General features: G+C 42.5%; 1 protein-coding gene and 1 long non-coding RNA gene across 2 annotated transcripts; one reads left to right on the forward strand and one right to left on the reverse strand.

Annotated features, from left to right (window-relative positions):
* The first annotated feature begins 4,135 nt into the window (after window positions 1-4,135).
* LOC107314370 (uncharacterized) lies at window positions 4,136-7,137 on the forward strand. The gene is made up of 5 exons (XM_085547890.1): window positions 4,136-4,181; window positions 4,456-4,582; window positions 4,659-4,788; window positions 5,866-6,025; window positions 6,571-7,137. The coding sequence occupies exons 1-4, from the start codon at window positions 4,136-4,138 to the stop codon at window positions 5,923-5,925; spliced, it is 363 nt and encodes a 120-aa protein (XP_085404016.1). The 3' UTR covers window positions 5,926-6,025; window positions 6,571-7,137.
* Window positions 7,138-9,073: 1,936 nt separating this feature from the next.
* LOC146760623 (uncharacterized) lies at window positions 9,074-10,668 on the reverse strand. Its single transcript, XR_014946935.1, has 3 exons — window positions 10,530-10,668; window positions 9,914-10,017; window positions 9,074-9,200 (listed from the first exon to the last, which is right to left on the reverse strand). It is a non-coding gene; the product is annotated as an uncharacterized LOC146760623 (long non-coding RNA).
* Between the last annotated feature and the right edge of the window lie 4,112 nt (window positions 10,669-14,780).

Consider the following 14,780-nt stretch of genomic DNA (forward strand, 5'->3'; position numbering starts at 1 on the left):
GTCACTACCAAATAACAAAACAGGGTGAGGTAAGAATGGCTGAATCTTGCATCTTGTCTAATCCTGCACAGAGCGTGTTGCGGAGAACTCCAGCAGTGCTGCATGCATAGCATTGGTCAGGGGCTTGAGAATGTCTGTGAGTACTCAGGAGAAGCTTGCTTAACTTTTGAGTGGTTGATGGACAACTGAATTGAAATTCTAACTTAATGTAATGCCAATTGGACTTCACTGAACATTGTAGTAAGCAAGCAAATATGCTCGGTGATTTAGATCGGACTGAAGCTTGCATTTTTCTTTAAGCCTGATAGCAGCTCTTGGTGTATGCAATTTAAGAACAGTTTCTGCAGTTGGAGACTCAGACACTTAGAGTTTTCTCATAGAGAGGGAACATACATGGTTCAGAAGATTATGTCCATAAGTCTCTGCTGTGTGTCTGAAGTCTATCAAGACAAACAACAACTAGGATGGTGAGATAATTTGCTGCAAGGACTTCCAGAAACACTGTGGTTGACAATATAAATTCATACTTGTCTGTGTAGTTACTGAATCTTTCTCAGGGTACTGAATGGTGCCGCCCTCATGGGGATGTCTGGTGGTTAGCTCTTCCAGCCTGTTGCTGGAAGAGCTGAGATGTCTCTAGCGAGCAGTATTACAAGCCTTTGTGCCTGATTCCCCTGGATACCGGCTGCCCTGACCACTAACAGCAATGCCACCATCCCTCAGGTCTTGTGTATACAAACATGTCAAGTGACTTGCAGAGCAAGTGAAGTGTGTATGTAATTGTATACACTGGGAATTACATGTGGAAACTTAGTTGCTGTGTACTGTTAACTGAATCTCTTGAATTTGTAGTAGCCCAATTGTAGTTATGACAAGTTAGTCAGCTTTGATTTGGCCAAGGTACTGATAGTAATGTGTAGCCCATGCTTCCCATGCTCACAGCCTTGAGAAAGGCTGCTCTCTGCACTGTGCTATGAGTAGAACACTCCAAGTAAAGGATTTGTCTACACTGTAGACATATACTACACAATTAATGGTAATGTGAATGTTAGTCTTTAACACAGCGTGTGCTGAAAACTTATCTCTGTGCAGGTTACCTAGCAGGGGAATTTCACTGCAAGGTTTCTTCAGCTAAAAGTCAGATTATGTGCTCATAGCTTTAATCAGATTTGTCACTTAATAACAATAACCACATGTGTTTAGCATCATGCTAAGTAGCTGAGATGATCCTCTCTGTAATGTTATGGACCGATTATGATTATAATGAACAATGGAGACCAGCTGATATTTTATAGTCTACTTAGAATTATTGTTGTGCTCTAGTGTTTTCATTTTTGTTTTTAAATGAATTGCAGGGTCCAAAGGGAAACAGGATTTCATTTCTATAATTGCCAACTGTTCACAGTACACCATCCTGAAAGATGAGCTGGAAAAGCATCAGCTGGATTCCTCTGGTGTCACAGCTGATGATGTGGACCAGTTTACAAGTCCAAAGAGAAACATAGAGCATACAAAGAGGTCTCATATATGACCAGGCAGGTAAGAAGACTTCAGATCACACAGGGATAATCCTTAAATATGCAGAAGGCAGAATCGAACTACCATAAGCATTCTGAAGGATGCTATTAAAAAATGCATGGGCTGGCTTTTAAAGAACATCTGTGCAGCATGTTATATGTTGAGATATAGCCCTGTACTCAGGCATTCAGTGTCTGTGCAAAGAAGATAGCTGAATTCCCTGCTGCACTGATTGGCCTTCCCTAGAATTGTGCATCTGTGAATTCTGAGTTGTTCTGCAGCTCTTGCATTAGTTACAAAGGTGCCTCACTAACACCATGGGGTGTTGCATGTTGAATGAAGAAGAGGGATGAGGATGTGGTCCCATATCCTGTGATGAACTGTGACGGCCCAACAGCTATGCAAGTGACATGGTGCTACTGATGTGACAAGTTCTCTATGTAGCATGAGTGTCAACATCATAAGAAAATAGATCTCATTGCCCATCACAATCTGTTTTTTTTTGGGTTTTTTTGTTTTGTTTTTTGTTTTTTGTTTATTTTTTATAGTGAAGCAATGGCTGAAGAAGCTTTGAAATGAATGTAAAGATAAATCAGTGAAATAAAACAGGTGACAGAAGGCCTGAATTCTCCTCTCATATATACATATGTAAAGACTGGTTTTTCTTCTAAATGTAATGTATTTTGTTTTTGTATTGTACTGACAACTTCAACTGCTGATGTGTAATGAGCGAGATGCCTCGTCAGCGTTGCCCCATCTTGCTTTCCTTGCAATTGGATCCTTTACACTGAATTCTCATCCTTTTTTTGTGTGGTTTTTTATTTTGTTTGTTTTTTTGTTCGTTTGTCATGATTCTGTTTTTTTTTTTTTGTTTTATTTGTATATTGTAGTTTTTCTGTGTGTGTGTAAATTTTATATTTTCTGAAATAAAGGCTGTTTTTGTGTAAACGTAAACTTTATAAAGGAACTGAATAAAAGCTAATTTTGTTTCTCAAGTTCTCTCTGCTAAAACATGATGAAATTTGTATCGTTAAATAAATCATTTACTTGTTAGATGGGAACGCGTGTCTGTTTTCACGGGGAGGGGAGAAAGCCCTGTTGAAAACGTATGTGAAATCCCAGTGGCAGAGAGCATCCGGTGTTTGCAAACCGTTTCCCTGCTGCGTCAGGATGAAGTTTGGGTACTAACGAATCAGCACGAGTCCTGTTTTTCTGTTTCATTTTTCAGTCCTATCTGTTCATCACCTGTCACGTATCTTATGAGGCTGCGTGTTTGGGAGTAGGTGAATTGAGATGACATTGTGATAAGTCCAGCCGACGGCCACCTCTTTCCTTCCATTCCGCATCGCTTCCGCTCTCTCGTCCTCGGGATCGGAGTCAGAAGCGCAGGGTACCCACGGGAAGCAGCCGCTCCGGCCGGGAGGCTCGAGAACGGCAGAAATGAAAGCGGCTGCCAACCGTTATTATCAGGCTGGTCTTTGTCTCCCTCTACAGAACAAAAGTCAGGTCGTACGGTATCGCTTAAGCTTCACGCAGATGTGTTTTTTTTACTATAATCTGCCCTAAACTGTTTTTAGAAAGCTCCGTGTAAGAATTAAACTACACAACAGCTCTGGAAGGCCGCGCTATCAGCACATCTGTGACGTGAGGGAGCAGTTATCTCCGTATCTCACCGTAGTGTTCTTTTGGCTACCACACTATATTTGTATCAAAGATTCTTCAGGTAGCAGGACGAATCAAATTAAAAAGATGAGGTAGTGAGAAATAAACTTTGGCCAAACATTCGGGTCAAACTGGGTCAAACTCATCCGTTGCGGCTGACTCTGGGATCTCATAGAGCTCTGAAGTCGTTGTGGGCTCCGCTCCTTCGTCAGGTTTGTGTGCCGCTGGGGCTGCAAAGTTCCGCGATGGGCTGCTTTTGCACCGGGTCCTTGGGTTTGGGATTTTTTGGTAACATTCTCTTTGTGTTGTGCCGTTTTATTTCAGGTTGCGGTGGGACGTCTGCCGGGCAAGATGAGGCCGAACCAGCGAGCCGTTCAGGTAGGAACAGGACCGCGGACGCGGCGAGCCACGGGGAGCCGTTCGGAGCCGTCCGGCCGCAGTGGGAGCCCGCCGGGATCTCGCCGCGCTCCGTCCGGGGCCGGTGCAGAGCTCCCCCGGCTTCTCTGAGCCGTCTTCACGTCATCGCCCGGCCGCCGCCGAGTGTTCGGATCGGGCCGCCGCTCCGCGGTCCGAGTAGTAGCGGGGTCCCGGGGGCGCTTTCTGCCCCGTCGAGGCTTTTTAGCGAGGGCTTCGGGTTCTCTCTGTGTAATGGGTAGGAGCGTGCGGGACGGGGCCGTATTCTTCTATTCTTTGCGCGGCTGGGAACGCGAGGGTTCGGCACCGTAAAGCGCTGCTGATACAAGTTTTATTGTCTTGCAGGCCGAGCTTCTAGTCATCCGGATCCGGCCGAAGCGGCGAGCGCTCTGGAGCCGCTAGGTAAACTCCTTGTTCTCGACTGTCGCGTCAGGGTGCCTTTCGGCCTCCTCCGTTTCACCCCCTGCTCTTTATGTTTAACTTCAGGAGCGCCATCTCGTTCCCATCAGGGAAACGCGGCGGGACGGCTCGCAGGACCCGAATGCAGTGGAGGACGGCTGCGTTATTTTCAGGAGAGACAGCCGAGGGCACCGGGATTTCTCGAGCTCTGTCTAAGGATGAAGGAAGAATTAGGAGAGCCCCGGGGCGCCTCAGCCTAGTCGAGGCGCTTCTGGAGCTCGTATTCCTATTGTAGGATGCATTTGTGAGTGATACGAAGAATAGGGGTGACCCGAAGCGCAGCGGCGGCAAGACGTTGAAGTTTAGGACCTGACGTGGAGCAATAAGGTATCCCCTATCGTCCTTTTTCCTGTATCGTAATGGGCTGAGCCTAGGCGTGTCGAGCAAGGCGGCAGAAGTGAGTATCAAAGAGCGTTCCGTCGTGTTGTGTGTTTATTTTTCCAGACAAGGCGGGTGAGGACGGTAGGATAGCCCGAGTTAGAGCAGCCTTAAGTGAGGGCGAGAAGGACAGCCGGCGTGACAGCAGCCGGTAGGTGTCACCTTCCTTTTGGGGCACGGTGTCGGGATAGTATGTTGCGGATGTTGTTTTGCTGCTTTTATTACAGGTTGAGCGCAGTAGCGGAGCGTTTGGCAGGGAGGACGGGTGAGCAGCGCGGCCCGGCTGTTGCAGCATCCCTTCAGAAGCGGTTTGAGGAGCAGAGTCGGCATGGCATCGACGCACCTGCGAGGAGTCAGGTGAGTGTCTTTCAGTTGTTGAGTGCGTGTTGCTTGTGGGTGTCAGGGGATTATGGTGGGTTTTTTATTGGTTTTTTTTTGGTTTTTTTTGAGCGTGATGGTTAGGTAGTTTCAGTTGGTTTTATTTTAAGTGGGTTTTTTTTGTTGGTTTTTTAGTATTTTGGTTTTTCTAGGTTTTTTTTTTTTTAGATGGTTTTTTACTAGGTTTTTTTACTATGTAGTTTTTTGTAGTTGGTTTGAGTTGGTTTTTAACTAAGTTGGTTTTTCTAGTTTGTTATTTTTTAGTAGGTTTTTAATTGGGTTTTTGTAGTTTGAGTTGGTTTTTAACTAAGTTTTTTGTTTTTGTAGTTGGTTTGTAAGTAATTTGGTTTCTGTAGTATTTAAAACTAGGTATTTAAGTTGGTTGGTAGTAGTTTTTGTTGATATTTAAGTAAATTATGGGTGTTTTTATAAGGTTTTTTTTTTTTTAAATGTATTTGTTAAAGTTCAAGGTTTTTCATTTAAAATTTTTTTTTAGTTTAAGTTTTTAAGTTTTTTCTTGGTTGGAATTTAACTCACCCAGAGTGTGGACTTATATATGTATAATATTCTAAAAAATAAAGGGATTTTTTTTTTTTTTTGGTGGCGGGGTGGGCATGTCAGTGACTTTTTTTTGAACCCCTTGGGGCCTTATCCCTTGACCCCTTGGGACCACTCCCTCGGCCCTCCCCTGCCACATTGGGGCCACTCCCCTGCACCCTTGGCCCCTCCCTCGGCCCTCCCCCGCCCCCTTGGGAACCCTCCCCTGCACCCCTGACCCCTTCCTCGACACTCCCCTGGCCCCCTTGGGGCTCCTCCCTTGACCCCCTCCTTGCCCCCTTGGGGGCCCCTCCCTCGGCCCTCCCCTGCCCCCTTTGAGACTCCCTCTGCCCCATGAGTGGGATGGGAGGCTAAGTCCCCCTGTTCCCCTTGCCGACTCCTCCCGAGTGGGGCTGTGAGGGAGTAGCCACTCCACGGTGAAGTGGTCTTTGCCATGGGACACACAGTGGCTCCTGGGTGGTGATGACTACTTGGTGGTGGTGGTCTCGGTCTCAGCAGGAACAAGCTGGAGGGAGGAGAAGCTGGGTTCTGGATCCTGCAAAAGAAGACTTGGTTTAGTACAAGCATCAGGAAAGAGCTCTTTGGAATGGCTCTGGCTCTATGCCTTAGGGGGTAGAGGAAATTTGCTGGTAAAGAAGGTTTGGCAAAGTGGCTGGAGGTAAGCTATACTGAGGTGCTTGCCTCAGATGTTTGTTCTGCGTGTGCTATGGGTGGTTTTCAGTATCAACACTCTAGGTGGGCTGAGTGATTATGAAGGAGGGAAGCTGCTATTATGTTCTCTAGGCCTTTTTTTTATTTCCTCTGGGCAAGAAAAAATATAACCAAATGGGGAAAAAAATGAAAATGCTGGTGAAAGCTGTTCTGAGAAAACTATGAGCCCAGATGATTTATATATTTTAAAAAAAAATTAAAAAAAAAACCCAACTATCTCTTTGGACAGAGTTTTACTTGGTATGAAAGAGCGTGCCCTCTGAAAAATGTGCAAAATTGCTAGAAAGGTAATTAAAAGCATCTGAAATTAAATAATGAAAAGCTAACTCCCCCTCAATAACTTGTCTCCTGCTTCATCTTCTTAATAAAGCAAAACTGTGAAGGACACCTTCAGGATAAAATTCTGTACTCCTTATTTCAATGCCTACCTCTAAAATAATAATTACGCTTATTACTGTGGTTTGAGAAGTGACTGATAATTCCCTTTTGCAGAATTATTGGCTCCTGAAGGCTTTTTGGAGGAATTATTTCTGATGCGAGTGTTACTATTCTGTGTTGCCTGTGGGATCTGAGGTGCCTAAGACCATCTGCCCCGTAGCAGAAGAACTAGGCTTAGCTAACTCGAGGGTTTGTGGTGGAGTGGATGCCTGTCTGTCTCTAACTTAAAACAGTAATTCCTCTCTTACCTCTAAAAGATGTGGACGTGCGGTCTCTTTCTCTGCATTGGCCACACTTGTTTGCTGCTGAAGGTTTTCATCTTGGAATGTGAAGAGGAAGAGGGATGATCCCTTAAGCAATTGGCACTTTGGCATTGCATGCTCTGAAAAAGAGAAAGTGAGACTTAAATCAATAAAAAATATTTCTACAAGCTACCTGTGGCATAGATACTGTGCTTCAGACTTGCTTTGTGCAGAATGTAATTGCTGACTGTGTCACCAGTGTCTATGTTGTAGCTGTATTTCCAGATAGAATTGTTTCTTGAGCTCAGTATGGCTCCGTGACTGCCTTGTTTTAAAATAAACAAACAGAGAAAAAACAACATTCTATTTTCCATTTTTTTCCAATCTTAAAGGAGCTCACAGAGAACAGTCTCTGCTTTCACACTAGGTAAACTGACTTAGTGCTTACCTACACGAACCTTTAAGACCAACATGTAATTTAAGTTAGTGCCTGTGAGCCTTTGTCATGTGCCGAGAATTAACTTTAACTATACAAATGCATCATGCTCTGCATTGCACTTTAACAAAGTTAATGGAACTGCACTAAAGTTTGGCCATACATGAATACACTACACACACTCATTTATATCTTTAAGAGAATGCAATTATTAACTGGTTCCACAGGAAATCAGTTAAGTATGTATTTCTACTGACACTTAATTGAAACTTGGCTAATCCAGGAGAGAAAACAGGGAAGCAGCATCGTGTATAACTAGGTCTCTAATGACTTGACTGCAACAAAGTTTATATGAGTTACTGGGTAATTTTACTCAGTAGTTCCATATAATGCTTGTAGGTGATTGAGGCGTTGATCTCTCTGATAAACATAATGAGGGGATTATTTTACATAGGGATGTCTAAAATGTGTATTATTGAGAGAAAGATTATGGATAAACAAATCCAAAAAGATAAAAAGTCTTTCTGTTTATACAATCAGAAAGCCAACCTGATTGGAGGGGACATGTGACTCCTACCTCTGCGTGAGGTGGCCCTGACTTCAACTGCTCTGCACAAGAGTTGCATCTGAACCCTCTGAGAACTGTGTCGGCCCTGGCCTGTGACTGCTGTTTCAGGGAAGCCTGTTCTGATATCTCAGACTTCTATAGAGCAAAATTTTTCAAAATCTCCAACCTGTAATTCCTCAAACCTAACAAACACAAAAGCTACCGGGGAAAAGAAGCTGACCTCACCTTCCATAAGCTCCCTTTCAGCAAAGCTGAACGGAGGAAGTTTGAGCCCTTCTTTGGATGCTTTCTGAGAGCTTTATTTTTTTAATTGAATTTTTTCTGTAAATGAAATAGTCATTTACAGACTTAGAATATATTAGATAGCTGAAATTCATGGATATATTGTTCTAATAGTGGAATGGAATAAAATCTAATAAATTACCCTGAACTTAAACATTGTTACAATCTGTGTCATTTCAATGATTACACTTCCTACATACTACAATACTTATTATCCATAATGGCTGAACAACAACTTTGAGTTGCAGCTATGCAGCCTAAAACTGCCAAAAAAAAAAACCAAACCCAAACAAAAACAAAAACAAAAAAAGCAAACCCACACAAACACCAGCTATCACAATGTACAGTGGAGTCATAGTATAATTCCTGAGTGCCTGCATTCATAAGAGCTTCCAGTATTGATAACAGTCCTTGCACTGTCTTCCCTTACAAACAAAGGTACAGACTCTCCCTACCTTGTTGCTTTAACCATAGGGCCACACTGAAAAACTGTATCCCTCTGCCAGGAAAGACAAAAAAGGACTTCCTTTCTCTTTTATATATTTATGATAAAGCAGAACCAAAAGCCCTACTCCTTAGTTCATGTGAGCTAAGTGTAAACAAATGGCATTAAACAGTGAGCAGCTTTAAAAATATACCCTTTTGTCCTATAATTGTATATGTGCAATAACAGGCAGCAAGAGAGAAAAAATTAACCTTTTCCACGATCTGTGCTCACCTGTGAAAATTACATCCACACTAATCTCCCTTCAACACCTATTTGGGAGCAGAGAAGTAAAGTCTTTCCCCCCATACCTACCCAATTAATGTCAAACTAAGGTTTTTTTTTCCCTTTAAAAACATACAACACAATAAAACAAAACATTAAAAGGACAATAGGAAGCCTTAAACTACTTTACCTGTGTTAGGCTTTCTCTGCAGCTCATAGGTTCTTAAGGACTCGACGCACACAAATAACAACGACAGAAGGAAAAAAAAAAGGGGGGGGGAGGGGGCAAGGCTTCAGAATTCATCTTTGTCACTGCAGCGGTCTGCTGCAAATAAGATGTTGCAAGAAGAAGAATGCTCATCTGTCTCCAAGGATGATACAGGCTCAAAGAAGAACTCTGCAAAGGAGGAATCGCCCAAAAGAGATCCTTCTTCAGGGGTGGTCAGCCTTCAAATGAGATTTAAGAGAGTTGGAGCCTCCCACCAGCTGAATCCTTTTACCTGCACTCCCTAGCCTGACCCTGTCTCTTCTTCCAGGTGCTCTCTGGCTGCTTTGGACCCTCACTCTGCAGTTCCCTTACAGTCATGAAAATGTTACCGCTTACAGTATAAGCTATTGACACTGAGACACACAGGCCTTGTTAAATGTATTATATGTGCCCAAGTCTTTCCAGTTCACAAGTCTCTAGACTTCCAAAAATAGCACCATCAGTCACAGAGTGTTGTTGTATGTTTAGTCACACTAAAGTAATATGTTAACCTCTGTCCATTTAAGCAAGACAACACTGAAGGTAAATGTCCTTTTTTTGGTGCCTATCTGAGGCATTAAAAAACAATCCCTTCACAAATCTTCATTCAGTAAGTCTTACTGTGGTTTTCTTGTCTTTATTTTTTTTTTAAATTTTTCCTTAAATTTGTGTGTGTTTTGTTGTTTTGTTCTGGCTCTTTTAATTTTATTTTTAAATTTTTATGGATTCATTTTAAAATGTTGAAATTGTCTTGATCACAGACCTCAGAGATAACTGCTTCCCTGAGGGAAGCTGCAGTGCTTATCCTTCTTGTACAGTGGAATAATACAAGACTAGTAATATACAGTTGAAAAGAGTACAAGAATGGTGGAAAACAGATGGCCAATGATTATCAATAGAAAAAAAAACTCACCAATTCAAAGGCCTTCAATCTAGACAAAAAATGCTGAAGCTTGTCACGCAAACACCACGAAGAAGTGCTCTCCACAAGAGATGCTGCCTTACTGGTGGTCGGCCCTTAAATGAAATCAAGGAGAGGTGGAGACGAGCTGAATTGCCTCCACCTGTGTTCCCACAGGGCTGACCCTACGCTTGCCTCAGGTGGTTAATCACAGGTTTGGTCTGTAATTACCAGTATCCTATACACTTCTCAATAAGTTTCCCCATAAACGAAATCCCATAAACCTGCCTAGCCTAGCAAAAGCACACAAGAACGGGCCAAACACATTCTTAAAAAGAAAACCTATTGCAACACTTGGTATCGCCTCTCGTATCAAAAAATGTTGAGAGAATCAAGTTTATTTGTCTCAGAGGAAAAAAGGCCTTATTGCAGGCTTCTAGCACTTGCAGGGAGATTATAAACAGGAGAGGGACTAGCCTTTTATGTGGTCAGTGTGTGAAATGCTGCGACGTGATACTAAGCACAGCAGTAAGAGCGGCACGACAAAGTCCCGGGCTGCGGCAAACCGGAACGAGCCCAAACGCGGGTGCTGCCACAGATGCAGAAACCGAGAAAAAAAGCCGCTTACCTTCAGAAAACCTCTACTGGGCCACGATCTCCAGTAAGGTACCTCTCGCCTCCGCTGCCGACCCTTAAATGAGATCTGGGAGGAGGTGGATCCTGGCAACACCCCTACCAGTCACTCATCGCTATTGCGTACACCTGAGCTCCCCTGGCTTGGCCCTGCCTTCCCACCAGGTGATCAATCACGGCTTCCAGCTGACCCAATTTTTAAAATTTTTCTTTTTTCTTGTTTCTTTTTTTTTAAAAAACAACCACAATGTATGACTGCATACACACTGTAAGCCGTTCCTAAGTTAAGAGCGGAGCCCTGACGTGGTGTCACGAAGCTCTCTCTCGGTGACAGCGGGAACAAACGCACGGAAACGAGGAACAAAAACACCTCCCTTCTCGAACTGCACGGTGCAAATGAGTCTAGGAAGGAAAAAAAAAAAAAAAAGAAAAAAAAATGGTCTGACAACGAACGGCAGATTAATAAACCTAATAACACTAAACAATGAGAATTTCAACAAGGTCAAAACCGAGTCCCAATTTCACCGGTGGGACGTCGGAGGAGGGAAGTTCTGAGTCTCCTCGCTGGGATCTGGGCGAAAAAAAAAACCCATCCCCGTCCCGACCTCCACCCCCGGTGACCCCTCCCCCCGTGCCCAATTAGGGCGCTCCGCAGAAAAGAAAAAAAAACAAACAAAACACCCACTAACTCCCGTTATCCCACACGGTGCTCTGATGTGGACTAGCAACATCAACCAAATTACAAAACGGTAACGTGTGGTTTTGATCAGGAGCGCTTTTGATAAAACTTTTCTTTCAGCTTTGGAAAACTATCCGTTGTACAAGTGATGCGTCGCTACCTCTGATGATCACGTCACTGCTTGCGGCACCTCTTGTACCTCTTTGTACAAATTAAGTTGTTTATCCAAAAACTTAACATTTGAAATAATCAAAGCCCAACCAGAATGTGTGACACTACAAAATAACATAATTACTAATTTATAGTGTGTTGTAGTCTGTTGCGCATTTTATTTGGCAATTATTTTCTGTCTTGGGCCACAACATTTCCTTTTCCACCCTTTGTATCATTGCATATCTGCTTATTCAGAACACCTCTCAGTGTCCCACCCTCATTTCCTTCTGCTCGCTAATTTAATTCCCACCCTCACGAGTGAAGCACCATTATACTTTTCATTAGGAGGAGTCTGTATTAACTTCACACTCAGTTACAGATTCATGGAATACCTTCTGAAATTCTTACTGAAAAATTTCACACAAATGGATTAAAAGCAGAGGGAAAAGAGCTCCTTTTCAAACAAAGGAAGGCATTGGCACACAAACTTTCCAATTTACATCCATAAAAATAGAAGTTAAAAAAGCCACTTTTGGCAGTTTCCTCAGAGTACTCTATGTACTCTACAGAGTACATAGGATTTCAAGGAAGAAAGGTTATTTTCACACAGATGAGCAAAACACATTTTTTTTCCTCTGAGCTGTGGCTGGACAACCTCTATTAGATCACTCAAATGATGATGAAATTTGAGCATCCCTTCCAAAACAGCTTCTTCAAATTGCCGGAACAATCAAAACCCAACGGCAATAATACTGACAAAAGCACACCTTCATCTCAACTGCCTGGCACTTAAAACACACACCTATTATCATTTACACAGTCTATTCTCTTCTGCATCTTAAACCACCATTCTCCTCTTCATCTTCTTTCCTTTTTTTAGCAAAGTTCAGTGTTCATAGAGGCACTGCAAAGATGTTTTAAGCTTTCTATTTTATTTAGCATTTTGGTTTGGTGACAGTCATCTATTTTACTGCTTACTTAGTACTGCACAAATTTAAAAGAACTGTTGAACAAATACTCTCTTGTGGTGCAGGAGAAATTTTGACATTTTTACTCTTCAGAAAACACAGGTTGTGGATGTTTCTCAAGATCAGCTTAGTTAGTCCCTTGAAAAATATTGCATTCACAAAATCCAGTCCTTTGTGAACTTTGTTACCAGCATACAACCACAGGAAAGGAAAAAAGAAAAAAAAAAAAAGGAAAAAAAGAGAAAAAAAGAAAAATAGAAAAAAAAAGACAACAGAAAAAAGAAGAAAAAAGAGAACAAGAAAAAAAAGAAAAAAAAAGAGAGAAAAAAAAACCACAAAAAACCCACAAAAAAACCACTGCATAAAAAAGGACAAGAATGTGAAAAAAGAGTGACCTATGATGCTGGAAATCGATGGAGGCTTCCCCAGTTCTGCATAGATACATGACAAAGTGCTTCACTCAAGACATTTTTATTCTGTCATCATAATTTATTTACTCTTAAAGGGAAATTGAGATGTACTGTATACATACACATAACAAAAAGGCCAAGTGGGGTCAGGTGAACTGGACTATGTAACATTTTTCAAAATGAAGGTTAATAACAAACACAAAGTTTGGAAATTTATGAAATAGACTGAATCATGTTCTATGGTTTTATCAGCCTCCACCAGAGAGTTACTTCTCCAGGGAAAAAAACCATTTTCAGGGTTTAACTATAACAACGGCATAAAAAAAAAAAAAAAGAAGGAATACAATTTCATTGCAGATCACCAAATATGTGGTCTTTACTCGCTGTTTCCTTTGATTGTCCTTATTCTCATGTCTTGTGGAATCAAACTCTATAGCCTGTTAGGATATAAAGCAAGTATGTTTAATAAAGAGAAGTGTACTCAGCCCTGGCATAACATGGCCTGTGTCCATCTGGGCAAGTGCCCCTCTGTCAGCTCTCTCTCTTCCCTTCTAAAACATTAATTGGACTCCTGTTCTCCTTAGAATACTTTCCAGGTTTTGACTTGGATTCAGAGACTTTAAGTTAATTGTCTGGAATTGGAGCCTTCATCAACTGCCTATTCTGCCACCGGATCTATCGTCTTATTTTCTGTTTCCTGTACAGTGTTACTTTTCTGATGTCCTTTACAACATATAATAACCATTGGTAGATTTATACCACGATGTTTTTCTTGCGTGTGAGAAATCCTTGTTCTTTTCAAATGGTACTATGAGCGTGTGGTACCCCAAATACATATTTAGCATCTGCCCATATAATTAAGGCTCTCGTCAAGGCAGTTATTTCAGCCTTTTGAGGGGAAGCGCCCACAGCTGACGGTTGTGCTCCGGTTACCCGGTCAGCAGTAGCTACTGCTTATCCTGCCTTACAACCTCCTTGTCTCAAAAAAGTGCAGCTGTCGGTAAACAAGGTGTCTTCTCCATCTTCTAAGGATTTGTCCTTCAGGTCTGAATGACAGGCTGGAATGCACAGCTACAGTTGTTTCAAAGCAGTCATGTAATAATGGCTCCCTGTGAGTTCCGCTAAGGAAAGATACTGGGCAGACAGTATTAGTTACAATTATTTCTACATCACCCTGCTCTACTGGGTTGGCCTGGTATTCTGGGGATCATTGTGGTGAGAGTCAATGTCCCCTTTTTGTCATCAATACAGTAAACACTGTATGACATATTAAAAATGGTATCCTTTGGCCCAGTGTAGATTTTTGGGCTTCTCGAATATTGAGTACCGGTGCAGCCATCGCCCTCAGGCAACCCGGCCATCCCTTACTCACTTCAAGACATCTAGTAACACCAACAGGCCAAATTTGACCTCGTGTGACACCAAAGGGCTAATTGGGTGACCTCACGCGACCCCAGGCAGCCAAAAATTCTGGAGTTTGACCTCATATGACCCCAAGAGGCCTAATTTGGCCTCGTGTGACCCCAATTTGACCTCACGTGACCCCAAAGAGCAAATTATGAAAATTGCCTGCAAAAGTTCTGAGCATGTTCCGGTTTCCTGGGAAGGGTTTTCCTTCCATTAGTTGTTATGCTGCTGTGTATATGGAGCAGGATACCTTAAATATTGGTTTGTATGCACATGGTGTATACCACTCACACGTGTGTGAAAGTTTGATAGGTAGGAGCACGGTCATATGACAACGTGTGACAGTCATAGATATATCAGCAATAACAGAAATTAATTATAGCTGTTAATTTAATGTTAGGCTTCAGATTTTAGGAAAGAGCCCTGCATTATATCAGGGTTTAGTTAGTTTTATTTTCCTGCCTCAGAAACGCAGTATCAAAGCCCCTGAGTGTGGCAGATTAGTTCTAATGTAAGAGAGAGAATCCATCCGTGTTTATTGAGGACTGGCAGGCACATCCAAGGAGGTCACTTGCACGTGTAGCATTTAACTACCTGTATGATGGCGTGTGAGCCCTTTTGAATAAGAG

The sequence above is a fragment of the Coturnix japonica genome, chromosome 5 (assembly GCF_054131305.1).
Source record: "Coturnix japonica strain WE chromosome 5, WE-NBRP24, whole genome shotgun sequence".
Lineage (NCBI taxonomy): Eukaryota > Metazoa > Chordata > Aves > Galliformes > Phasianidae > Coturnix > Coturnix japonica.